The following is a 25,815-nucleotide window of genomic DNA, read 5'->3' on the forward strand; positions in this document are numbered from 1 at the left end:
GCCAGACACATGTTGTTGAAAGTTAATTTAAAAAAATCAGCAGCAAGGGCATTAGAGGAGTCATCAACATGAATATTAAAATCACCACAAAGAAGAATTCTATCATAATTTAACACAAGACTGGATAAAAACTCAGGGAGTTCCAACAAGAAGGAGCCAGCTGGTTTAGGCGGGCGATAAATAATAGCAAATATGACCGGGAGGGGGCCACCAAGTTTAAACATGAGCACTTCAAAGGAGAAACTCATTGCAAGCTGTGAGGTTACACCTTAAATGCTTCCTATAGACAGTAACAAGGCCCCCACCTCGACCACAGACCCTAGGGCGACTAAAGCAGTCATAATCAGGAAGACCTAATTCAGCGAGCTGACTGTGATCACCGGGATGTAACCAGGATTCAGTTAAAAACATGAAATCTAAATCAGTAGAAGAGATAAAATCATTTAAAATAAACGTTTTGTTAGAGAGGGATCTTACGTTGAGAAGAGCCATCTTAAAAAGTCTGTGCTGGGTCAGAGCCGAAGTTGTGACTGGAGGTAGGGTTCTGGCCCGGATCTTTATTAAGTTATTATTATTACTGTGTCAGCTGTGTCTGTTAAGCACACACACATTGTTAACAATCTTTTAGTGATATATAATAATATATCAGTCAATGGACTGCAGAGTCAGACCTTCTGCAGCAGAACTTCTGACACTTAACGATGCTGGTCTTTTACTTGCCTCTGTCCCCACTGCTCTCAGTAGGGACAGCGGCAGAGACTAGGGCCTGCTGGCTGTGGGCTGGGCGTAGTGGAGGCTGTAGGCGGAGCTGCAGCGCAGCACGGCTGACCCGGACCTCTGCTCACACTTCACAGCTGCTGCAACTGCGCAGGATGAAGGAGCTGAAGAAAGAGAGGGGCGTTGGAGCCGGAAAAGCTGGAAGTAATAAAGAGAAGGACCAGGTATGTGTGCACAATGTTGCGTTGATTGGCTGTGGATGTGTGAACACAGTGGTGGTGGGTGCAGACAGAGTAAAACGAGAGAAGATGGGACTTGTATTCGGTTTGAAACGGAGGTTCCGGTGATGCTGCCGTGTTGAGTCTTGTAGGTGCGAAATGCCTCAGGCTGCCAGTGCTGGTTTGAAGTCTGAGGAATCCAGACTGACCGAAGCAAGCCAAGTTTCTGATTGTATCTGACTGTCTGCCTGTCACTCAGACGGAAAAGACTTACACTCCGAATCATTTCTCACTCACCTGTTTTACATGTTGCTACAGAAAAATAGAGAAAGGCAAATCAGTAGCTCCAAACCCAATATTGGAACCTGCCATGGTCAAGTCTGCAGAACTAACAGATACCTTATGAATATGAATGTTGTCATGTTGATAAAGGTTTGTTTACGGCTGTTTACATCAGTAATGTTGGCGGACACAGACGCAAAGCAAGCCTGTATTTTACTTGAACCGCGCATTCACGTTAGACGTTAGTCTTTGCTGCGTTCGTTAATACGGAACCAGAGCGCAGGAGCAGGCAGGAGGAGCAGGCATGAGCAGGCAGGAGCAGGAAGGAACAGGAAGCAGGAGCAGGCAGGAGCAGGCAGGAGGAGCAGGAAGGAGGAGCAGGCAGGCAGGAGGAGCAGGCAGGAGCAGGCAGGAGGAGCAGGAAGGAGCAGGCAGGAAGGAGGAGCAGGCAGGAGCAGGAAGGAGGAGCAGGCAGGAGGAGCAGGAAGGAGCAGGCAGGAGGAGCAGGCAGGAAGGAGGAGCAGGCAGGAGGAGCAGGCAGGCAGGAGGAGCAGGCAGGCAGGAGCAGGCAGGAGGAGCAGGCAGGAGCAGGAAGGAGGAGCAGGCAGGCAGGAGGAGCAGGAGGAGCAGGAAGGAGCAGGCAGAAAGGAGGAGCAGGAAGGAGCAGGCAGAAAGGAGGAGCAGGAGGAGCAGGCAGGAGGAGCAGGCAGGAAGGAGGAGCAGGCAGGAGGAGCAGGCAGGCAGGAGGAGCAGGCAGGCAGGAGCAGGCAGGAGGAGCAGGCAGGAGCAGGAAGGAGGAGCAGGCAGGCAGGAGGAGCAGGAGGAGCAGGAAGGAGCAGGCAGAAAGGAGGAGCAGGAAGGAGCAGGCAGGAGGAGCAGGCAGGAGGAGGAGGCAGGCAGGAGGAGCAGGCAGGAGGAGCAGGCAGGCAGGAGGAGCAGGCAGGCAGGAGCAGGCAGGAGCAGGCAGGCAGGAGCAGGCAGGAGGAGCAGGCAGGCAGGAGGAGCAGGCAGGAAGGAGCAGGCAGAAAGGAGGAGCAGGAAGGAGCAGGCAGAAAGGAGGAGCAGGCAGGAGCAGGAAGGAGGAGCAGGCAGGAGGAGCAGGCAGGAAGGAGGAGCAGGCAGGAGGAGCAGGAGGAGCACTAACAGTGCTTGTAATTTGTGTGCCGCAGGTACACAGAATTAGTAAGGACTAAGATGATATGCCCACACTCTATACATCTGTGGCCAATTAAAACATTCTTTAAATGAATTAGAACACACAAAACATTCAAGAGGCAGGTAAGAAATCAAAACCTAAATAATGCTAAACTAAAACCTTAAACTGGAAACTGAACCGGACAAAACTAGGATCATTCTTTATGATAATGCGCTGCTGGTCGAGCATACACTGTATACCGGTGTCTGTATTGGTATAGCAGTGTGCTTCAATGGAGCTGCATCGATGAGTACTGAGAATAACTTTACAATGACACTTTGTACACACAGGTATGTGATATACAGGAATATGAGGTAAGGTGTGTTATAATCATGTTCAAATCATTATCACTAAGTGAATACAGATATTACAGATTATGATATTGATATATAACACGATATGTGAGGTGTATGCAAAATCACACATAAAATATTCCATTTTATGTTTAAAAGCAGTGAAAAAGAAATGTGTTCCACAGTTATTTCATAAAGAGTCCGGTCTTGACCTGCTCTGTTGGAAAAGTGCAATGATATATGAATTGGCGCTGTATAAACAAAATTGAATTGAATTGTTATGCATTACATGAGACGAAATTATTTATGTGTCAAACTAAAACTTTAATAACAATTCTTTTTAGATTTGAATACATCACAGACGACATCTGTGAACCAATCAAATGTTGATGTATCATCACAATATGATTTTGCTGCCACATTTGAGGTAATACTGCAGAAATGAATACTGGGCTGTCAGTTAATAATAATAAGTAGAACATTTCAGAGAAATTTTGAGTGCGCCTGATGCTTGGTGCATATCCCTGTAATCAGTTTTGTGATTACAAGGCATTGTCAATATCATTAGGAACATCTGTGCCCAGCTACCGGACGGCTGCAGTTTGATATGTCCTGCTGCGGGGACCAAAGGGCCAGCATTAAAAGTGGCTGCATGAGAGGAGCCATCATGGATATTAGACTGATATTAGACCTTTTATGCAGCCCGTTCAAGGCGTGAATGTTGTTAAGCAGCGGAGGCAGTAACAGAGCCGAATCGACTTCTGTGTGAGCGCGCCGTCACGCCTCTTCTGCTTCCGGACTCAATCTCAGCCCGGGGCAGCGTTATGCCGCCGTTGTTTGGTTCAGTGTAAAAAAGACGGGTCTTCGTTACGGCAGTATTGCGGGATCTCTGTTTAAAAAGGGCTTGCAGGCAGACAACAGTTTAGACCGCTCAGACAGTTCATTTAATAGACATTAAGCTAAAGCGCATCTCTGCAACTCCTGCTTGTAACCACAGACTGTAGAAAAGATGGACGGCGTGTCCGTGACGTCACCCGTAGCTTTCTGAGAGCCGCTGTGAAGCTCAAAGTGGGCGGCTCCGGCGGCTCCCTGCGGCTCCGGCGGCTCCCTGCGGCTCCGGCCGTCGCCATCTTGGCAGTCCCTGACTCCAGCTAATCCAAAAATGGGCGAAGAGGTGGAGCTGAAGCGGCTGAATGAAGCCTGGTTGATGAAAGCACCTAGCAGCAAACCACCTGGGAGGGCACACACCTGTCTTGTGCTTTTCAGGCACAATAAATAATGAAAATAAACACGTTCACCAGTTGCAGTTATGAACAAACGATAAGTCTACAGTAAGCAGTTTGTCCTAGTGTGTATTTAATATTGTATGGAAGTTAGTAAACATAACAGGTCACTCTACATTTCTCGGAAATGGGTTTGTTTTATGTGCAGGGATTATTAGTCCCAGCCTTTAAACTCCTCTGTTTTCATAAAAACAAAAGGAGCAGGGCGTCTTCACAAAGGAGATGTAACTTTCTGTAAAATGTTTCCCCCAATAATTTCAATTAAAAGTTGCATGTAGGAAAAGAAAACCAGATATGTTTCAGTTTATCTTTGCTCATAAAAGCCCAAACGCATTTCAGTTGAGCGATGATCAGTCACACAGTTATTCTGGGTTCACTACACAAGCTCTGCAACATCAGCTGCACTTTGATTGATCTTCATCAAATGTTTTATATGTTAAATGTGGGCTAAGTATCACTATAGCAAATTATCATGGAAACATCCCCTGTGTAGGTCTGCTGTGTTAATGCACACTGTTAAATGTCACGCACATTCCCCACTCCCTCCCGAAATCAACAGGCGTGGGTGTTTTGACACCCAGACAAGTTAGGGCAAGTCCTCCCCACCAAAGTTACAAGGTTGTTGATTTGCTGAGATTCAGACTTGATTTTTATTTAACTTTGGCTTGTACTTGTAGGTACAATTGGCAAGCCTAATAGAAAACATTCTGGCTTTTGAAAATATTGCAGGGATTAATGCAACATCATGAATTCCTGGAGTTTATGCACCTGTTCTGTGAATTCTGTGAATCACTGCAGCTGTTTTGTGTACTCATCCATCAGCTCCACCCTGCTTTGTATTTATGAATAGGCATCCATTATACCTTCACACACACTAACAGGTACAGTATTACACATGGGCACACAAACAACCAAGGTCTAGAACTAGTGGCAGCGTATCTTTTGTACACAGGAGGGTTTTGTTTTCACCACGCATCTCACCTCACCTCTCACCTCCTATTTTCCAGACTAAAGAAACAATTCACCATAAAGCATTCTTACTGTTAATAGCAGTTACATATCTGGGTCACCTCATGACGTCCAGACAAATTTAATCAATGTCATCTTCTGTACACATGTCTGCTGCTCAAACACACACACACACTCACCCTCTTTCTACAGACTGGGAAGGAAACGGACAGAACCCACCTTCACCATTAATGAGTCCCGATTTACTTTCATTCAGAAAACCCTTATTACATACAGAAACATTTGTTGTTGGTGCAATCAGTTAGAGTCACCCATCATCTCATCATAAAAGTAGTGCGAAACCTCAGCTATGAATATTTGGGCGTCTGACAACATGGAGTTACACATTGCCAGACAGTTTGTTTGCGGGTTCACACGCTAATTTACAAATATGTCATGACATGTACAGTGGTATGAAAAAGTGTTTGCCCCTTCCTGATTTCTTATAGCAGCAGCACTCACAGTGAGCAGACTGGACTGTGACTATAAATGATATAGTTATCATTCAGACCTGCATTGTAAAGTCTGAGTGGAAGACAAGAACCCAAAATCATGACACAGAAGCAAGCAATGTAACAAAAAAGTTCAGGTTACTTCAGGCAGGCAATGGTCAAACAGGCAAGTCCGGCAAAACAGGAATGAAGAACACTGGAGAGCGAGGCAAAACAATCTGTCAGGGAGTGAATGGCTGCATTTCATTCGTAGTTCCTCTTCCCCTCATTCATTTCCCCTCAGCCCTTGGTATCACGTAACAGCAGACGTTGCACAGAGGCCACTGGAGAGCAGAGGGAAGGTGTGGGTTTTCAGCCCAAACTATCTTGGATCGACCACCAGTTGTAGCTCAGCACTTTACTGCTTTTTACAAAGCATCAGAAACACCTGCAGACTCACTTCACTGTTGTTGCTGCAGGTTTATGATATCTGGCAAAGCAGCAGTGTTTCCATGCGTTTCCAGATGATGGTGGGAATAAAGAAATCACACAAGCCAAACAACAAACCAAGGAAATATTAACTGCAGCTGTCAGTGAGATTTTCTTAAGAAACTAGGTTTACGTACATTAGTGCCACCGAACCATGGATGTTTATTTACATTTTCTTGCACCAAATGCAGAACTGCAGTGCATTGTGGGTGATATACACCTGCAGTGACCATCGCTGAAGACTCGCTCCCTCAGCCCTGCAAGGGTCGATCTCACCAAGTTCACTTCACTTTTCAGACAAATGGAACTTCCCTGGGGGGAAGTAAACCAGGGCGCGTTGAACGACTGATGAAACGCAGCCAACGAAACTGGACCGGTATAAATACTGAGGGACTGATGAGTGAATGAGCTGCAGGTGGGGGCAAGGAGGGAGTGGTAGGATCTGAAAGTTAGGCCCAATCCCAATCTCCACACTCACGGACTCAAGGACTATGAGGCGAGTTCCCAGTAAGGGCTTAGGGTTGCCAATGTCAAATTGTGAAGTGCATGAGGGCTCTCTTGCAGACCTTTTGAGCCTTTTATGCATACTTTCCGTAAGTCTGCATCTCTGCAGACTTTGCCTGAGGGAGAAACCCACAGTTTATAGCGTTGTGACATTAAACACAGGGTTACCAGGGGAAGCCAGGAGGCGTTAAAAAAAAGGTAAACAAACATGGAAGGAGCAACTACAAGAAAAAAGAAGTTTACATGTAAGTGTATGATGCTGTTTTGATAAAAACAAGTAAACTGATTATTTGAAAATTACCTCTCGTCCACTCTGTAAGGCAAGAGCCTGGAATACGTTCAAATCAGGAAGTCGGTCCCTTAAGTGCGTTTGCCGTGAAGAAAGTAAAAAACGTAAAATAAAAAGTCTGAAACCCACAATTGTAAAACATGTTTTGGTCATCAAGGTATTGTGATATGTTGCAAACTGCTGTCCCATTATACCATTTCTGGCCCTTGAAGCCTCTCGCAATTAAGCACTTACCAGATGACGTCAACTAAGTCTGTGAGGGTTCAGGGTTTAGGCTTTTGGATGGAGATCGGGATTGGGTCTTAGTGATACGGCATGAAAACAGTACAGATAAAAGAAAAAATAGACTATGGGTTGGCTGGGGTCGTGACATGCCTGCATCACATGCCTGGCACTTTCCCAGTATTATAGGATTTTTACTGCTTATGAATAATGAAATGAAATTTGTTTAAGACTTACTTGGAAACGGAAACATGAGCTGATTTCAAATTGTTAGAAAGCCCTGTGTGCTATTTTCAAGACGATATCGACCCACTTATCTCCATTGTGTTTTTATTTTCCAGCTCAGGTTAATGTAACTTTATCTGCCTTCAGGCAGCTGAACATGTAAAATTATCTCGAAGTTTATATAAAGAGGTGCATGTATGAAAATGTAAAAATGAGACACAGTTTGGTCAGTGGGCTTTTAAGGAGTCAGGTCTGCCTGAAGATCTCTACCAAGTACTGCATCTGCTCGCTTGCTTTTCTCAGACTGAAATATTTCCAGTGCAGAGTGGGCTTTGATTTGTTCTCAGCTCCTGTCGGCCCTCAGACTCCTGAGTCCACTGCCCCCCCTCCTCCATCTTCCTGGGAGAGTCCTACTCCCCCCTCAACTGGCTCTCAGGCTAATGGCCTTCTCATGACTGATGACTCCCCCCCCTCCCCTGCCTGTAACCTCTGCTGTGTGCCTGACTGCTAACCAGGTGAGAGGACAGCTGATGAAACTCCACTCAAACAAGGCTGCAGGCCCCGATGGAGTTTGCCCCAGGGTGCTAAAAGCCTGTGCCGCTTAGCTACGTGGAGTCCTTCACCATGTCTTCAACATGAGCCTGAGTCTTCAAAGGGTCCCTGTTCTGTGGAAGACATCTTGCCTCGTTCCTGTGCCGACGACCCTGCGTCCAAGTGGCTCCAAGGACTACAGACCAGTGGTACTGACCTCCCACATAATGAAGACCCTGGAGAGACTGGTGCTGGAACAGCTGCGGCCCGTAGTCAGACCCCTACTGGACCCCCTTCAGTTTGCCTACCAGCCCTGGCCGGGAGTTGAAGACGTCATCATCTTCCTGCTGAACCGCATCTACACCCCTGGACAAGCCGGCAAACACGGTTCTCCAGTGCTTTCAACACCATCCGGCCTGCCCTGCTGGGGGAGAAGCTGTCAGCGATGCAGGTGGATGCTCCCCTCGTGTCCTGGATTGTTGACTACCGGACTGGCAGACCACAGCATGTGCGTCTGCAGCACTGTGTGTCAGACAGCGTGGTCAGCAACACTGGGGCCCCTCAGGGGCCTGTCCTCTCTCCCTTCCTCTTCACCATCTACACCACAGACTTCAGCCACCACACAGAGTCCTGCCACCTTCAGAAGTTTTCTGATGACTCTGCTGTGGTGGGATGTATCAGCGGTGGTGATGAGACTGAGTACAGGGCTGTGGTGGGGAACTTTGTCTCATGGTGTGAGTAGAACCATCTGCAACTCAATGCGACAAAGTCTGAGGAGCTGGTTGTGGACCTACGAAGGGCCAAGGCACCAGTGACCCCGGTTTCCATCCAGTGGGTCAGTGTGGACATTGTTGAGGACTACAGATACCTGGGAGTACAAATGGACAATAAACTGGACTAGGCTAAGAACACACTGTTTACAGGAAGGGCCAGAGCCGCCTCTATTTTCTGAGGAGGCTGAGGTCCTTCAACATCTGCCGGACAATGCTGAAGATGTTTTATGAGTCTGTGGTGGCCAGTGCTATCCTGTATGCTGTTGCATGCTGGGGCAGCAGGCTGAGGGTAGCGGACGCTAACAGACTCAACAAACTGATCCGTAAGGCCGGTGACATTGTGGGGGTGGAGCTGGACTCTCTGGCGGTGGTGTCAGAGAGGAGGATGCTGGCCAAACTACATGCCATCTTGGACAGTGTCTCCCACCCCCTCCATGATGTGCAGGTCAAACAAAGGAGCACCTTTAGCGGAACACTCACCCCCCCCAAAAAGCACCACAGAGCGCCACAGGAAGTCATTCCTGCCTGTGGCCATCAAACTCTGTAACTCCTCCCTCTAATTGTCAGTCTATATGAGCTTAAGTCGATAAACTGGATCATTAACATCACTGCAATACTTGAAATAATTGTGCAATATTCTGCAATAAAATGTTTTCAGTTTAATTTATTGATATTTATTCATACTTCTATTACTGCTGTGCAATATCCAACATCTCATAATCATCTTAATAAGCTACACTTAACTTGACAGTACTCATTATTGCACTATTACTTATTACTTATATTATTACATTGTATTATTACACCTTACATACTTAACATCAACCGGTAAATCCACTTTGCACTTATTTTAATTTTATATTTATATGCACTTTGTACTTAATTTATCTTGCCTGTATTATAGTGTATTATATTTTGCAATTTATTTGCTTAGTACTTCTATTCCTGTGTGCACTGACGTGATAGTGAGCAGCTGTAACAAAAGAGTTTCCCCTCGGGGATCAATAAAGTATTTCTGATTCTGATTGTTCAGCAAACACTTGGGAGAAACCCATTGCAGAAGACGTAGAAATACCAGTTCCTGCTGTGATGGTCGCCTCTGTAGACCACAATGCAGTGCAGCCAGATAATGATATGTAAGACAGGGGTGCAGGTCATTGTGGAAAATGAAGCACACTGGACAGGATGAGGAAAAAGTTAATAAAACACAGCACCATCAAATAAAACCTGCAGTTCAACATCAACTGAGCTAACTGCAGAGAAGGATATGTATTGTGTGAATGCGGAAGGTGGCACTCCCTCTTGAAAGCAAATAACCTCCTAGCTTTCACTAGGCAGACAGGTTGAACCAGTCCTCACTCAATGAGTTGACAGATTATCTTTCAGCTTAATCTGCTTCATTTTGTAGCATTTTTTAGGTTTGATGGAGTTGGAAAAGAAGGGCTGTATGCGGTGTGTGGGAAGTTCACAGTGTGTTTGCAATGGTAAACACACATGGTTTGCCAACTAGTTTCAGAGAGTAGTTTCCCTTTGCAACACCTCAGTCATGCCTCAACTTGAAGCCCTCTTCACAAATTCATTTTTTTCATTCTCTGCTTGGTGTTCATCTTATGTCTGCTGCTCCAACACTTCTGTCCTTTTGTTTCAAGAATCAGAATCAGAAATACTTTATTGATCCCCGAAGGGAAACTCTTTTGTTACAGAGTTTCCCCTTGGGGATCAATAAAGTATTTCTGATTCTGCAGAAAAGCTGATCCCTCGTCTGCTTCTCTCTCCTGTCTGTCGGTCTCGGTTTCATACATTCCGCCCTCGACAGTTACACATGAAACCAGCACAGTGCCCACACATTCCCCCACACAGCTTCTGATGAAGTTCCAAGGAGGCCAATCTAGAAACTGAATTGCGGTGTTGAAATAATGTCGAAATCACATCTTCTGAACATTAGGCCTGACATTAATGGATAGGTTTTCAGTAGTACACTCGCTTTGTATATGCCTGTATTATAGTGTATTATATTTTTTGCTTAGTACTTCTATTGCTGTGTGCACTGACGTGAGTGAGCTGCTGTAACAAAAGAGTTTCCCCTCGGGGATCAATAAAGTATTTCTGATTCTGATTCTGAAAATACAGGAAAATAGTATATAGTCTAACACTTTATGACTATAACAGTGTGGCTAGAATGAACCCAATTTTGGCATGAAGTGGAAATGATGCAGGATGACAGTGGTGATTCTAGAGTCTTTCCAACCAGCGTTCATCACCTTTATCTTATTTCTGACACCAATAAAAAAATGTATAAAATCTAAAAAAAAAAAGTTATTTCAATTAAATTTTATTTACATAGTGCCAATTCATAACAGAAGAGACAGAAACTTCGGGCAGAACCAGACTCAAAGGTGGGCGGCCATCTGACGCTGCTGTGTTAGGTTTTGAGAGAGAGAGAGAGAGAGAGAGAGAGAGAGGTTTTTTTTTCAAATGTTCACATAAGTAGAATTTTCAAAATATAAATATAAAGAACATTAATACCTGGACAATAAAAACCTAACAAAATAACTTGTAAAAATAACAACAAAATAACCCACATTATCAAACTTCTGGGAAGGAGCTATACATAAGGAACATCAGTTATTGCTCCACACTGAGGACAAAACAGAATGTATCGTTTTTGGCACATCCAACCTACCCAGCGTTTCAGCTCCTGGTCTTGTTGCGTTGACCCCCCATTTTAACCACGTTGTGAAAAATTTGGGGGTGAAATTAGACGGCAGTCTAAAATTTGATAAGCAAATTGATTCTGTGGTCAGGGCAAGCTTCTTTCAGCTCCGCCTCCTAGCAAAGGTTAAACCCTTCTTGAGCCGTTGTGATCTGGAGAAAGCTATCCATGCTTTTGTTAGTTCCCACATAGACTACTGTAATGCGCTCTATGTGGGAGTTAACCGAGCTGGTCTTCACCGTTTGCAGCTTGTGCAAAATGCTGCGGCCCGCCTGCTCACTAACAGTCGGAAACACGAGCACATCGCGCCCGTCCTGTACTCCCTGCACTGGCTCCCTGTCCAGTTCAGAATTCATTTTAAAATTTCGACATTTGTTTTTAATGCAGTCAATGGCCTTGCACCTTCCTATTTGTGTGAGATCTTGAGCCCTCACTGACCCGGCAGAGCTCTACGATCTGCTGGGCAACATCTGCTGGAGGTCCCCCGGTCCCTGTGCAAACAGTGGGGCGACCGTTCTTTTGCAGTGGCCGGTCCAAAACTCTGGAACTCTCTGCCCATTGACTTACGTTCCATCACTGACCTGCCTTTGTTCAAAGCCAAACTTAAAACCCACTTATTTAGAATAGCTTTTAACACTTAGGGCCCTGCGACACTTCTCTTTATCTTAATGTCGTAATGTGCTCTGCTGACCTATTTGTACTTTTATTATTATTTGTTATTATCATTATTATTTTTTATCTTGTTTTTAATGTTGTACAGCACTTTGGTTCAGCTTCTGTTGTTGGAAGGTGCTATAGAAATAAAGTTTGATTGATTGATTGACTTATAGCAACAGGCCTTCTACCAAAACCTGTTTCACCATTGAAGGTTCCTTTAATTTCTTTTGTGCAGAGAACATAGGACCCTGCGCTGTCTGCTCTTTCTGTGACAGAACCACAGACTCTATTTGCAGCATTTCAGTCACCTGTTGCTTTTTTGACTCATACAAATACAGCACACTAGCTTTATGAGGTAGATTCACCTGCACATCTGTAATTCCCCCTCTGGTGTCCAGTACAGTACAGAGAACAGTAAGTGTTCACGGATGAAGCATCCTGCAGATTACTATACTGCTTTCTTCTGCAGAGACATCTCGATCTAAGAATTCGTTTAATTTTACTTTGACTAATTCCATAACCATGCAGGCCTGTTGAGCAGTAGCACAATATCAGCATACTTAATGCCCAGTTCAAAGTAAAGTTTAATGAGCTGATACTGTTGCGTTGCACTGGGAGCAACTGAGCGGAAGTAGACATATGGCCCAGAAGGAATGGAAGAATAAAAGTATTGCGAGGTAACGCAAAACATATTGTGAGGGAATGCAAACGTAGTCCTCAAAAAAATTCTCGCCGTCACCTTTACGGGGCTCGGAACAAAACTGATCAGATCGGGCTGATTTTCGGCTTCAGACTCAATGATGGGGTGTACCTCCTGTGGACTTCATGGCATGTTCCTGACTTCTGTGTTACAAGAGAAAAGGTCTGTGTTGCAGCCAGCTGAGCTGTCCTGTAATAGGGGGTAACAGGGGGGCGCGCCCCTACCACATAGGCAAACTGAATGATCTGGCGAAGACTGGGGAGGAGAGCTGGGGGTTTTATACTGCAGGAGCTTGATGAGTGGATGAGTCACAGGTGTGCAGGTGGATTGGCGGCAAGAGTGAGATGGAATGCCACGCCCAGACACACATACACACACACACAAAGAGAGGACAAACAAGAAACACAAGGAAGGGGAGAGAACAACTGGAGACACAATAGGCCTTTCTCATTTCTCAGTTTGTACCTCCTCGCTCCTCTCCTTGCGTCGTAGTCCCTCCTACCAGAGATCCGAGCGGAGGAGGCGAGGAAGAGACTCGTGCAGAGAGGAGTGAGGCAACAGGCATTTAATGAAATGAGATATCCTTGCTTCGGAGCCATCATTTTAAAGCGACGTCAATTAAATATGACGTGTGGCACAGCTGCATCATCTGTCAGCCCTATGGTTATAGCCTACCGCTGTATTTTATGATCTCTGTCAGATGATCAACAGTGGTCATGTAAACTTATATGTTTACTTTTAATTCAATTCACAACGTGGCATTATGTGACAAGAATGTACAGATGTCATATTTTTTCTTTTATTTAACACACACACACAGTATACAGCCTTTATATATTGCCTTTATATATTTTATTGTGTGAAGCACTACAAATGTTTGTTTGAAAAGTACCATACAAATAAAGCAACATACAGTATATTAAAAAAAAACTTTGTCCTTCACCCTCCGCGGGTGGTCTCATCCTTCGAGCTCGGGTCCTCTACCAGAGGCCTGGGAGCTTGAGGGTTCTGCGCAGTATCTTTGCTGTTCCCAGTACTGCACTCTTCTGCCTTCACCTTCCAGGCCTTCTCCAGCTCTTCTCTGAGCCCTTGGTACTTCTCTAGTTTCTCATGTTCCTTTTTCCTGATGTTGCCATCGCTTGGTATCGCCACGTCAACCACAACGGCTTTCCTCTGCTGTTTGTCCACCACCACGATGTCTGGTTGGTTCGCCATTACCATTCTGTCAGTCTGAATCTGGAAGTCCCACAGGATCTTGGCTCGGTCGTTCTCTACCACCTTTGGAGGTGTTTCCCACTTTGACCTCGGGGTTTCCAGTCCATACTCAGTGCAGATGTTCCTGTACACTATGCCAGCTACTTGGTTATGGCGCTCCATGTATGCTTTTCCTGCCAGCATCTTACACCCTGCAGTTATGTGCTGGATTGTCTCAGGGGCCTCTTTGCACAGCCTACACCTTGGGTCTTGTCTGGTGTGGTAGATCTGGGCCTCTATTGCTCTGGTGCTCAGGGCCTGCTCCTGTGCAGCCATGATGAGTGCCTCTGTGCTGTCCCGCTCTAGCCATTGGTAGGACTTCTTGATATCAGCCACTTCAGTTATGTTCCGGTGGTACATCCCATGTAGGGGTTTGTCCTCCCATGATGGTCCTTCCTCCAGCACGTCTTCCTCTGTTCCCCATTGCCTGAGACATTCCCTGAGCACGTCATCTGTTGGGGCCTTATCTTGGATGTACTTGTGGATTTTGGATGTTTCATCCTGGATAGTGGCTCTCACACTCACTAGTCCACGGCCGCCTTCCTTAGGCTAGCGTACAGTCTCAGGGTGCTGGATTTGGGATGGTACCCTCCATGCATGGTGAGGACCTTTCGCGTCTTAACGTCTGTGGTCTGTATCTCCTCCTTTGGCCACCTTATTATTCCCGCAGGGTATCTGATCACTGATATATATATATGATTGAGTGATATACAGTATATTACATATGTGACTGAGTTATATAGGTCTACACACAAACACACTGACAAAGTAAACTTGATCTCAAATGCAGCCTACAGCCCAGCTGCAGCTGTCCTCACAGGACTATAAACTCTGTACTTCTGGAAAGATATTTGCAGACAACATAATGACCATGTCACAGCCTGTCATGTCCTCACCAGCCCATAATCACCCACACCTGTTCCTAATTACACTCCTGCCCTTAATCAGCCTTAATCACACCGAGGATAAATTCAGTCCACTCTCCACACTCAGTGTCCAACCTCGTTTATGGATAGGACTCCATGCACCGGACCGTTCCTGTGTCTCTCCAGTTCCCCGTGTGTTCTCCGGTCCTCCGTGTCATCGCCAGTCCTCAGTGGCTTCTCCATTCCTCCTTGGTCTCTCCGGTCTCCTGTGGCTTCCCTCCGGTAACTTCCCCAGATCCACTCTACCTATCTCCACACTCTCCACTGCTGGCTGTCATCTTCATTAAAGACATTCCCATCCATCTCGGTGTCCTCTGCCTGTTAGTCCGTGACAGACCAATATACTATATGACAACATGAAATACAGCAAATTTGTTGTCATTGGAGAATGTTCTTGTTGATATAATAATGTGACGTTAGCAGCTGTTAAACATCATGTCATGATTATAGCAGTTGAATTGGGTGCAGCCGATTAAAAACAGTAAATATCAAGTTGAAATAAGACAGTGTAGTCCCTCATTCGTCCAACTCATTAAGGAATGCGGTCAGAACAGTGCACCTTAGGATACGCTGTACAAACGGTCATTTGATCATCTGAAATCATTAATTCAACTTGTGAATACAAAAGCATCACTTGTGGAGTCCTACTCCCACCATGGTTTGTAAATTCCAGCTGTGTCGTGGCTCTTGTGTGCAACACCTGCCGAAAAGACTTCACAAAGGATACTCCGGTGCATCATCGATCATAGCTCCTCCAGCAAGCCTCCTCTCTCCTCTAGATGCATTTTAGGAATTGAGATATCCTTCAAGATGGCGCGCTGAGAACAATTTCTGGGTCACAGGCAGGAGGACGGTGGAGGGAGGAGTGAGGAGACGAGGAGGCACAAAATAGAGAAATGAGAAGAGCCCTATGAGGGAGAGGCAGAGCCGGACCATGACATTTCCAGATTCCAGGCCTGGAATTAAGTCATTTTAGGGCAAGGCTACATAAGCCTTTGATAAATACAAACATATTGGGGCACCGCGGCCAAAACCAATGGTGCAATAACAACGCGTGACAATTACATGTATGTATGAAAACAAAACAGTATACAATCAACAATTAGGTGTCACTGTATTGAAAAACAGTACTGACTTTATTAAAACTGTACACACGCACACACGGCAGCCATTTACTACATACTGCCGTTAGAAACTACCTAGTGTTTCTGTAGTGGTGAAAAAAGTTTTAAAATATACATACAGTATTAGCAGTTTGAATTAAACTGAAGCTCCCTGCGCACCAATATTACGCCAAACTCCCTTTAAGAAATAGGACTTATTAACAATTCCTTACGTGTCCGCAAAAACACATAACTCTAGAAACACGAGATAAAAGGCGTCAAATGTTGACAGTCTTCTTGTCAATTTGGCATCAATAAAGATAGACTGTATTTCCGTACAAACTTTACATTTTGGATTCTATTGCGTCATCTCGCTACCAGCCTCCGTTGTTTAGCTTCATTATTTTAGTGGGAGAAGACTGTGGGAATGAGAGGCAAACTGTTTAAAAAATTAAGGTTTCTCACTAAAATACGTGCTGGTTGGTGGATCAGATACACGCCAAATTAAACGCAGAGTTGAACTTTGGCACAACGAAAAGCCATCGCGGGGGAAGGCCTTTGGAAATAATGGGTTTCAGAGCGCAGCGGTGCCGTTGTCGCGTTGTATCTGAAAGGGCCTTAACAGTGTGCAGTGTGTGACCTTTCTCCTTTATGTCCTGCAATTATATTATTTGTCTTGCACCTGAATATTTTTGCCTGGATGTTTGCACACTTGGTCCCTCTTCTGTTATGACATAGAAACCATAGTATGTGTTTATTATGGAATTTGTTGCATAGTGTAATAAATATATCAGTAAACTAAAATATATGAAAATGATTGAAGAGAGAATTTCTGTCTGGTTCTGCTTCTCATTCACTGTGACAATAGGTAAAAGCCATAAAGGTTTGTTGTTTCCCCTTCAAGTTTTCTTTATATTCAGAGCAAGTCGGCAGAGTTAGTTGAAATTTGAAGAATAAACTGGCAAAACCAGTTTGAAGGCAGCAGGAAAAGACCTGTTGCTCGCCCAAAACTTGTGACATAACTCTTGTTGCAAGCTCATATGATGTTCAAAATTCTGACTGTCAAGCAGTTTGTACTTATAAATCTGTCACTGCTTGGTGCACAGTATTGTCCCCATATTTCTGTTTATAGTTCTAACAAACTGTTTTCCTGCTTACAGAGCTGGATTCCCAAGATCATCAAGAAGCGAGTGTGCACCACTTTTGTTGAAGATTCTTCCAGGTAATCTCTCCGTCTCTGTCTTGTCTAAAAGGCAAAAATATTGGATTTATGATGTAAAAGTAATAAGGAATCAGTATTTTAATGATGTGATTCTGAATTTAATGTTTTTCTGATCATAACCCTTTTGGTGAAGGGTCTGCTCAGAGTTTACTGAACTTACGCTCTGCATTTGATACAGCAGATCATAGTATCTTTTCATCTAAGAGACATTGTAGGAGTTGCAGACGCAGCTCTTGAGTGGTTTATCTCCTACCTCTCAAACAGATACAGTAGTTTACTATTACTCTAGGTAATTTCACATGATCTATTCCCCTCTGAACCATGGAGTACCGCAAAGCTCTGTCCTAGGCCCCCTTCTCTTTTGTATCTACATGCTTCCATTTCACTGAATAATACATAACCTGGCCCCCTGCGTTAAGCCTTGTGCCAGAAATTGAGGAGCTATCTTTCATTCTAATCTCACTTCTGATTATCAGGTTAACAAAGTAGCTCAGTCCTGTTTTTATCAAATTTGTCTTGTATCGAAAATCTGATCATTTTTACTATTCTCTGACTTGGAGAAAGTTATTCATGGTTTAATCTTCTCCACCATTGATTATTGTAAGTCTCTCTTCACCTGCCTGAGCAGCATAGCCTGCTCAAGTCTTCAAGTTATACAGAATGCTGCAGCCAGACTGTTAACTGGAACAAACAAGAGAGATCACATAACCCCAACTGGCTCCAGTATACAATTGTGAGCTTTTGTGCCCATACTGTATATACCTGCACTCAATCTCAGATCTTGCAACAAAACGCTGCTACAGTCCCCCGATCTAGACTTAAAACTTCCTGTCGACTTAGAGAGATAGGGTCGTACCAACTATGAACCAATAAGTAACTTACTGTAAAAACTGTATCATTACCTCAAATGCCTTTGAAACGGCTCAGGGCATTTGAGACCCTACAAACCACAGAATAACAGGTTTGTGTGGGGTTGTTGCTTTGTGTGTTGTGTGTCAGTAATGGAGCGTTGTGTCAGTGTGGTGCTGTGCGGGAGGTGCATGACTCTGTGACAACAGGGGACTACTTTGGAGCAGCTATTGTCACCCAGTGGGACAGCATCCAGCACTCTTCAGAGTGTCCCACCGACGCCTTTGGAGAGCTGGAGTTTGCCGGCGCTGGACGCAGACATAGCCATGTGAGTGGCAGTGCTGAACACACACACACACACACATACACACCACACACAGTCATAGATGTACCAGCATACCATTTGGTGGAGTGGTCCATTCTCATGATTGATGAATAGAACCCGCAGGTCACCCAACAAAATTTTTTAACTGAATCCAAGATGGCGAACCCACTCTTTAGAGAGTAACTATACCCTGCTGCATCCTCTGTCTACACGCTGTGTGTGCACTTTGATGTAGTGGTCAGTCTGAATTGCAGGTCACTCGACAACCACTGGCCCAACTTTTTCACATACATAATCATTACAAAAGAAACAACTACAAAAAGATGAATAAATTTTTCTGAGCATGACAAATATTCCAACATGACTCTTTGTATTGTCAAAACGTTTGTGTCACGACACAGGTCGTACTGGTAAAACAATTTGTTGTTAGGTCTAGAGGGTTTAATTACCACTAAACCTGACAGCTGTACCAGCTACTAACAGGCCACAACATACAGGCCTTACCTGAACCCTGCTGAGCTCCACTAGCTTTCCACTGCTGCTCCGCTCATCCACTGGGTGGTTAGGTCGGCCCAGTCTGATGCTCTTCTCATGTCGCCAAACATGCACTGAACTCTGCGTTGGTTTCAGTTTATTTAGGTTAACAAATAACAGAATTCACAGAGTCATGGAGTAACAGATAAACTTTATTTTGATAAAAGTGACCCCCAAAATCAATACTAAACAAAAACTCAAAGGGGATTGAGAGGCCAACTTAACAAAAGGGAGGGAAGCCACCCAGGCCAACCATGCAATGGACCGTCAGACCTGGGGCTCCCCCTAACCAAAACCAAAATTAGAAACCAAACCTAACAGAAATAAAGCCTACTGAAGCCATCACCCCAAACACAGAAATAACTGAAAAGAAGAATCTCATGCTGCTGCTGCTGAGGCTAGGAGGTGGACAGAGAGAGCCAGTATCCCTGCTACCTCTATATAGGTTTTTCCCCAATCAGGCCAGCCCAGTTATACCCGAAGGGAAAACAACACATACACACAGAAGTTATCAGAAAAAATGTATGTTATCACCTGCAGGGGAGCCCATATAAAACAGCATAACACCCCCAGAAAACCTTGTTTATACTGACCTCCAGTGGTTTAACTTCTCACCTTGCTGCAGTGATGCAGAAATGTGCTACAGGGTGTGGAGCACACTTCTGACCACACATTTAAAGGTGGGGTCTGCGATTCTGGAGAAATCCAATACCATGATATAGAGCAAACAGCGGCACAGCAAGTAATGTAACTAACGTTAGCTAGGTTGTGGGTTAACTTAGCTAGGTTGTGGGTTAGCTTAGCTAGGTTGTGGGTTAGCAAACTGTCCCTACAGTAGCTGCTGCGAAGCTAACAGCCAGAGAGGACGAGACGGTTTCCCAGAGCCAGCACAGCAGCTCCAGACAGCGACGCTCACAACTCTCCTGCTGCTACAGCTAACATCACAACAACAGCACAGCTTGGCTAACTAGAAAGTCAGCTGAATGTCCGTGGGCAAGTCCTTTAACGTCACTGACACACAGATCATGGCTGGAACAGTGCTGTGTGGCTCGGTCCGAGCCTCTCTGTGTGTTTCCTGTTCACAGAGCCGGGGCTGAGTACACACACCTGAGGGTTTTCAGTTCTCACACTGAACGCACAGCTACCGGACCGAGAGGAGATATTCGCTGAATTTGACAAAAAGACGTGTATTGGAGTAGAATCGCTGACCCACCTTTAACTTCACTGATAAATCAGAATCAGAAATAATTTATTGATCCCCGAGGGGAAACTCTTTTGTTACAGCTGCTCACTGTCATGTCAGGGCACACAGGAATAGAAGTACTAAGCAAAAATATAGTACACTATAATACAGGTCAGATAAATTAAGTACCAAGTGGGTATAAGTATAAAATAAAATAAATGTAAAGTACAAAGTGGATTTACCGGTTGATAAGTATGTACGGTATAATAATACAATGTAATAATATAAGTAATAAGTAATAGTGCAGTAATGAGTACTGTCAAGTTAAGTGTAGCTTATTAAGATGACTGAGATGTTGGATATTGCACAGCAGTAATAGAAGTATGAATAAATATCAATAAATAGGGAATCAATGTCCAGTTTAATGACTTAGGGTCATATAGACTGACACTTAGAGGGAGGAGTTAAAGAGTTTGATGGCCACAGGCAGGAATGACTTCCTGTGGCGCTCTGTAGTGCTTTTTGGGGGGGGGGGTGAGTGTTCCGCTAAAGGTGCTCCTTTGCTTGACCAGCACGTCATGGAGTGGGTGGGAGACACTGTCCAAGATGGCATGTAGTTTGGCCAGCATCCTCCTCTCTGACACCACCGCCAGAGAGTCCAGCTCCACCCCCACAATGTCACCGGCCTTACGGATCAGTTTGTTGAGTCTGTTAGCATCCGCTACCCTCAGCCTGCTGCCCCAGCATGCAACAGCATACAGGATAGCACTGGCCACCACAGACTCTAATCCGAGCGGTTTGGCCCAGAGTACGCTGCCACTGAGTAGGACAGAACAACAGGTCCAGATGAATTTTAAACCAGCTCTGAAGAACCAAAAAATCCAGACTTGTGTCAAATCATCAACATTGTAATCTGGATAACTCGGTTATCCACGTATGAAGAACGGGGTCCTGATGTGGACAGGGTGTCAAACTTTCTGAGACACATGACAGGACAGCATCTTCTCAGAGGGAACTTTGCTTGTGGTGGCCCAATTGAGCACTAGGTTTAGTTCCCAGGTACATTGAGGTCAGACAAACAGTATGAATGATGTTAAAATTTAATTCAATTGAATTTATTTAGTGCTAATTCATAACAGAAGTTATCTCAGGGCACTTTTCCTATAGAGCAGGTCTAGGCCGTACTCTTTATAATAACATTTATTGGTGCATTGCATCTTTGTCTGAATCATTGGAAAATGATGCGATAAATGCATCCCTTTTTTTGGTTGTCTGTCAGACACTGCAATCCTCTCTTTGTCCTCTCTAGTTTCTGCGGCTGTCATGTGACACATCACCTCAGATCGTCTACAATCTGATGACGACTCACTGGGGCCTGCCCCCACCCAACTTGGTGGTGTCGGTGGTAGGGGGCAAAGGCCATGAGAAGATTAAGACATGGGTGAGAGATGTCCTGAGAAACGGGCTGGTTAGGGCTGCACAGAGCACAGGTAAGAACCCATTGAGAATGCAACATGGAGCAATTTTTTATGAAAACATAAAAAATTTAGAATATTGTTTGTATGATGTCTTGTTGTTCTGATCAGCTGCCTCAGCTGACTCCTGAATACTCAGAACATTTGACAAATACAGATGAGCATCTTGGACTTGATTATGGCTAAAATATTAATCACAATTATTTCTTAATACTAAGATTTCAATGATTAAACAATATGTATTATCTATATTTGGGAACAAAATACAAGATGCAAGATAGATTTATTAATAATTTTACAACACAGGGTTGTATAATGAGATTTAGTTTTGTAGTTCCCTTTATGCTACTCAAAAACAATTATATACATTAGATCAGTGAATAAACAACAAGTCGTAGAAAATATATAGTCAATTAATAGTTGGTTAACTACATGTAAGTCAAATCAGTCAATTCATTTATAAAGCAATAACACAAATGCATCAAAGTGCTGAACAATTTTCAAGGCAATGTTAAAAACCAACTGTGTAAGCACAAGCAACACGGATATAGAACACACAGTTAAAGATAGAAGCCAAAAGGGGATCCTAATTATTACCTACAGCAGCAGTGGTTGGCCTATAAATGAGAAAAAGAGAATTTGCTCATCCCTTCCTCCATGTCTGCCTGCTTTGTCTTGTTAAATTTAGCATCATGTACATTTCCACAGCACTATGTCATAGTCACCACTACTGTGACTGCTACATCCTGCAGATGTCCCGCATTAAAAGCCTACCAGGAAAGGGAGGGATTATGTCCTTTGTCATAAGGCTTTTAATGTGAAACATCTATGCAGAAAGTGTTGGGTTTCATTGACATGAAACAAAAAATCAGCCAAGGAGAGGTGATTGGAATGGGGCACAATACATGTACTGATTGCTTTAATGGTATATATTTATTCTCCAAATATCATTATGTCACTTATAAGGGTTTGCATGTTTATACTATACTGTATGCTGAGTTATTGAAAAGCACACCTTGTGTGTCCCACCTCACTACTTTTCTCACTACTCTTGCCCAGGGGCCTGGATCTTGACGGGGGGTCTGATGGAGGGTGTGGCCCGCTGTGTGGGCGAGGCGGTGAGGGACCACGCGGCCGCGGCTCCAGCTCTTTCCAAGAAGAAAGTGATTGCTGTGGGACTGGCACCCTGGGGCCTGGTGCACAACAGGCAGCAGCTTGTCAATGCCCAGGTATCATACAATATGCTTGTCCTGAGATAGTCCACTATGCAGCCTGCACCCTTGCTTGTCATAACTGGAGAGCAATTGGCCTCCTCCTGAGACTAGAAACAAATAAATTATAATAAAAAACGTTGGGGGTTATTTTGGGTCTCAAATTGTCACATAGGTCTATACATTTTACATGAGAAATGTATTCATTTTTCCTTTTATTATGTAACCCACAGTAACAGACACACACTCACTCACTAAACTCTGCATGATGTGATGGAAATAAACGGTGACAGTCCATACGATCATGGTCAATGACTTTAGTTTGCTGGAAGGTGAAGGTGAATTACACTTTGCTCTAAATTCTGTGCTGATTTGATTGACTTTTGCATCTGTTGCACATAGCATGTACAACAAATATTTCATTTTAAAAGGACAACATGAATAGATCTTATTGCAAATCTTATTTTCAGATCTGTCACATCTTGTGAGAATCACAAAGTAAGTGTAACAAATGAGAGTGTAGATCTGAGACAGAACTTGATCAGATTGAGACCCAGAACAACCCAGAACAAGCCCAGCAACAGCTGGCACAGCTGTGTGCCATCGCTTCAAAACAATGCAGGAGTGAGCCATGGAGATGTGATAAATAGATGATTAGGGCTGCACGATAAGGTAAAAAAAATCATATTGCAATTATTTTGACAGATGTTATAATTGCGATATGATTCACGATTAGGGGGAATTATCATTCTGAAAAAATTAAATTAAAATCATGATGATGTGACATTTGTTGGGGTCTGTACCAAACAAACATGTTTTCTTCCATCTGGAGAACAAGATTTCTACTTCATTATAATGCTGTTTTGTCACACATTTGACCTTTATCAAAACATTGCAGCTTCTGCGATTTGGACATTGGACTCGGCCATATTGTGATTTAGATAATATTTCGATTAATTGTGCAGCCCTATACACGATCCTGCATCTTTCCCTCATCTTGAAAGTCTTATGTGTGGGAAGAAAGGCGGTATGTTGATTATACAGCATACCCCATTATAAAATTAGAGGTTCACATACTTCCTCAAAATGTGTCCAGTGCAGGTAAGGCCCTGTATCTTATGCCAGAAGAGAATCAGTGGATTCAACAAATTAATTGAGTTTTGACATTAATCTTAAAGTTCCAGTGAAAAAGTCAGAATTTTGAGACAAAAGCCAGAACTCTAACATTGATTTCACAATTTTAAGAAAATGGTTTAATGTAATGTAAGAGAGATGTCATACATCTTTCACTATTACACTCCATGGTTGGAAATATATTAAATATTACTAATTTAGTAATTGCCAAATGACCACTTAAATCTTTTTTTCCCTTCTTTGTTCAGGGTTTGCCTTCCATTAAAAAAGAACTAATACTTGAAATAGCACTGGTACATATTTGCGCTTGTTTAAGAAAGTACGACTTCACGGACTCCACAAATCAGACTTGATATGATGGAGATTTTTGCAGTGATGGTGTTTTCAGTGACAGCACAGAGAGAACATAGTGAAGTGGAGAGGAGAGTAAATGGAGCATCATCCCTGGAAGCAAATGCTGCAACACCTGCCTGCTTCCAGCAAAGTACAAGGGAAAAAAAGTAACCTAGTAAACCTGCCAAACGTTCTGAACATTATACATCACTTTAACCTGTTGAGCAGATGTGTGGCAGGTGCAGAGTATGACTTGTCAACTCAAACAAAGCATGGTGATGATGGCTGTTGTTGGCTGGTGTCACACCAGTGTAAGACTGTTGACCAGATGGTCCTAGCTGATATCAGATCAGCAGACGGGTGGCAGAGTAGATTCCATCCCTCCCCTGGAAATGAACTCACTCACATTCACTCTTGTGTTGTCTGTTGAAGGGGAGTTTCCCTGCTCGTTACTACGTCCAGAACACATCGAGCAACTTCTGCTGCCTGGACAACAACTGCCAGGCGTTCCTCCTGGTGGATGATGGGAGTGTTGGCCGCCGAGGGGGAGAGACAGCCTTTCAAGCTAGTCTGGAGGACTACATTTCCCATCAGCGCACTGGCATTTGGGGTGAGATAGAGACATATAGTATGTGAACAACAGCCCCTTTCAAACATTGAATCTGGAATATTGCTGGTTCATCCAGTTGTTGAAATAATGTCTTTTGGCTTTTGCATGTAGGTCTAAAAATTCCATTAACAGTTCACACATGGCAGAACCATTAATGATATAGCCACAGTGGTTGCACAATTGTCTGACTTCAAGGTAGTCCATTTCCCTCTCATCACCACTGACACACAGTTTTGGATGTTTCGCCTGCTGATACCAGAATAAAGTGTGTTGCAGTAGTCAAGTCTGGAGGAGATAAAAGCATGGATGACCTTTTCTAAATCTGCAGAGGAAAGGAATGACCTGATCTTGTCTCAGCTGGACAAAGCAGGACTGTACCACTTTAGTCACCTGAGCATCAAAAGACAATGCTGAGTCAAAAATAACACCCGGGTTACAGTCCTCTTTTTTAACATGATTAGATATAGCACCCAGAGTGGAGGAGAGGTTGTTAATGCTGCCAATGCCAGGGCCAGATGATTATAACTATTTCTGCCTTCATTTAGCTGCAGGAATTTTTTGGACATCCAATTCTTAATTTCAGTGAGGCAGGACATAATAAAGGACACATTGGTGGTACCAGGCTTTAAAGGGACATGCAGTTGCGTGTCATCTGCGTATCAATGAAAATCGATATTATATCTACGCATGACTTGCTCCAAGTCATATTTTGGCTTTCAGCTAATTTACAGTATATTTTACTCATGATTTTGTAGCTGAAGCATTTTGCTGGATTTTGCTTGCTGGATATTTTTCAAACATGACACCTTGAGTTGCCAGAAAATGTATAGAATGAGGTGCATGTCTGAAAGGGACTAGCGAGAAAAATATGTTGATATGCATGCACACGCTGAAACCCAACATATGGTATATTGTTGTTACTGTGAGTGAGTGTTGGACCATCAGAGGTACAGTACATGTGGGCTGAGTGTGTTAAGTACTTGCCTGCCCTCTAGTGGTGAAGGTAATAGTTGTAGAGCGCATCACACTACGTCAAACCAAGTTTGAAACGCCTTAATAAATAAATGATTGTTAGATAGATAGCATATACTGGATGTGTGCAGCTGTGTGAGACTACAACAGGGTG

At 44.0% G+C, this 25,815-nt stretch overlaps 1 protein-coding gene across 4 annotated transcripts in view; it reads left to right on the top strand.

The window, feature by feature from the left end:
• The first annotated feature begins 686 nt into the window (after positions 1-686).
• The window catches only part of trpm4a (transient receptor potential cation channel, subfamily M, member 4a), a 60,055-nt gene continuing 34,926 nt past the window's right edge, over positions 687-25,815 (top strand). For all 4 annotated transcript variants that reach the window (XM_044181470.1, XM_044181471.1, XM_044181472.1 and 1 more), the window contains exons 1-6: positions 687-941; positions 16,974-17,035; positions 18,035-18,212; positions 21,236-21,416; positions 22,461-22,630; positions 24,512-24,689. In XM_044181470.1, the coding sequence (XP_044037405.1) occupies positions 702-941; positions 16,974-17,035; positions 18,035-18,212; positions 21,236-21,416; positions 22,461-22,630; positions 24,512-24,689 (1,009 nt within the window). In that variant the 5' untranslated portion in view covers positions 687-701. The remainder of the gene's footprint in view (positions 942-16,973; positions 17,036-18,034; positions 18,213-21,235; positions 21,417-22,460; positions 22,631-24,511; positions 24,690-25,815) is intronic.

The sequence above is a fragment of the Siniperca chuatsi genome, linkage group LG21, assembly GCF_020085105.1.
Source record: "Siniperca chuatsi isolate FFG_IHB_CAS linkage group LG21, ASM2008510v1, whole genome shotgun sequence".
NCBI lineage: Eukaryota > Metazoa > Chordata > Actinopteri > Centrarchiformes > Sinipercidae > Siniperca > Siniperca chuatsi.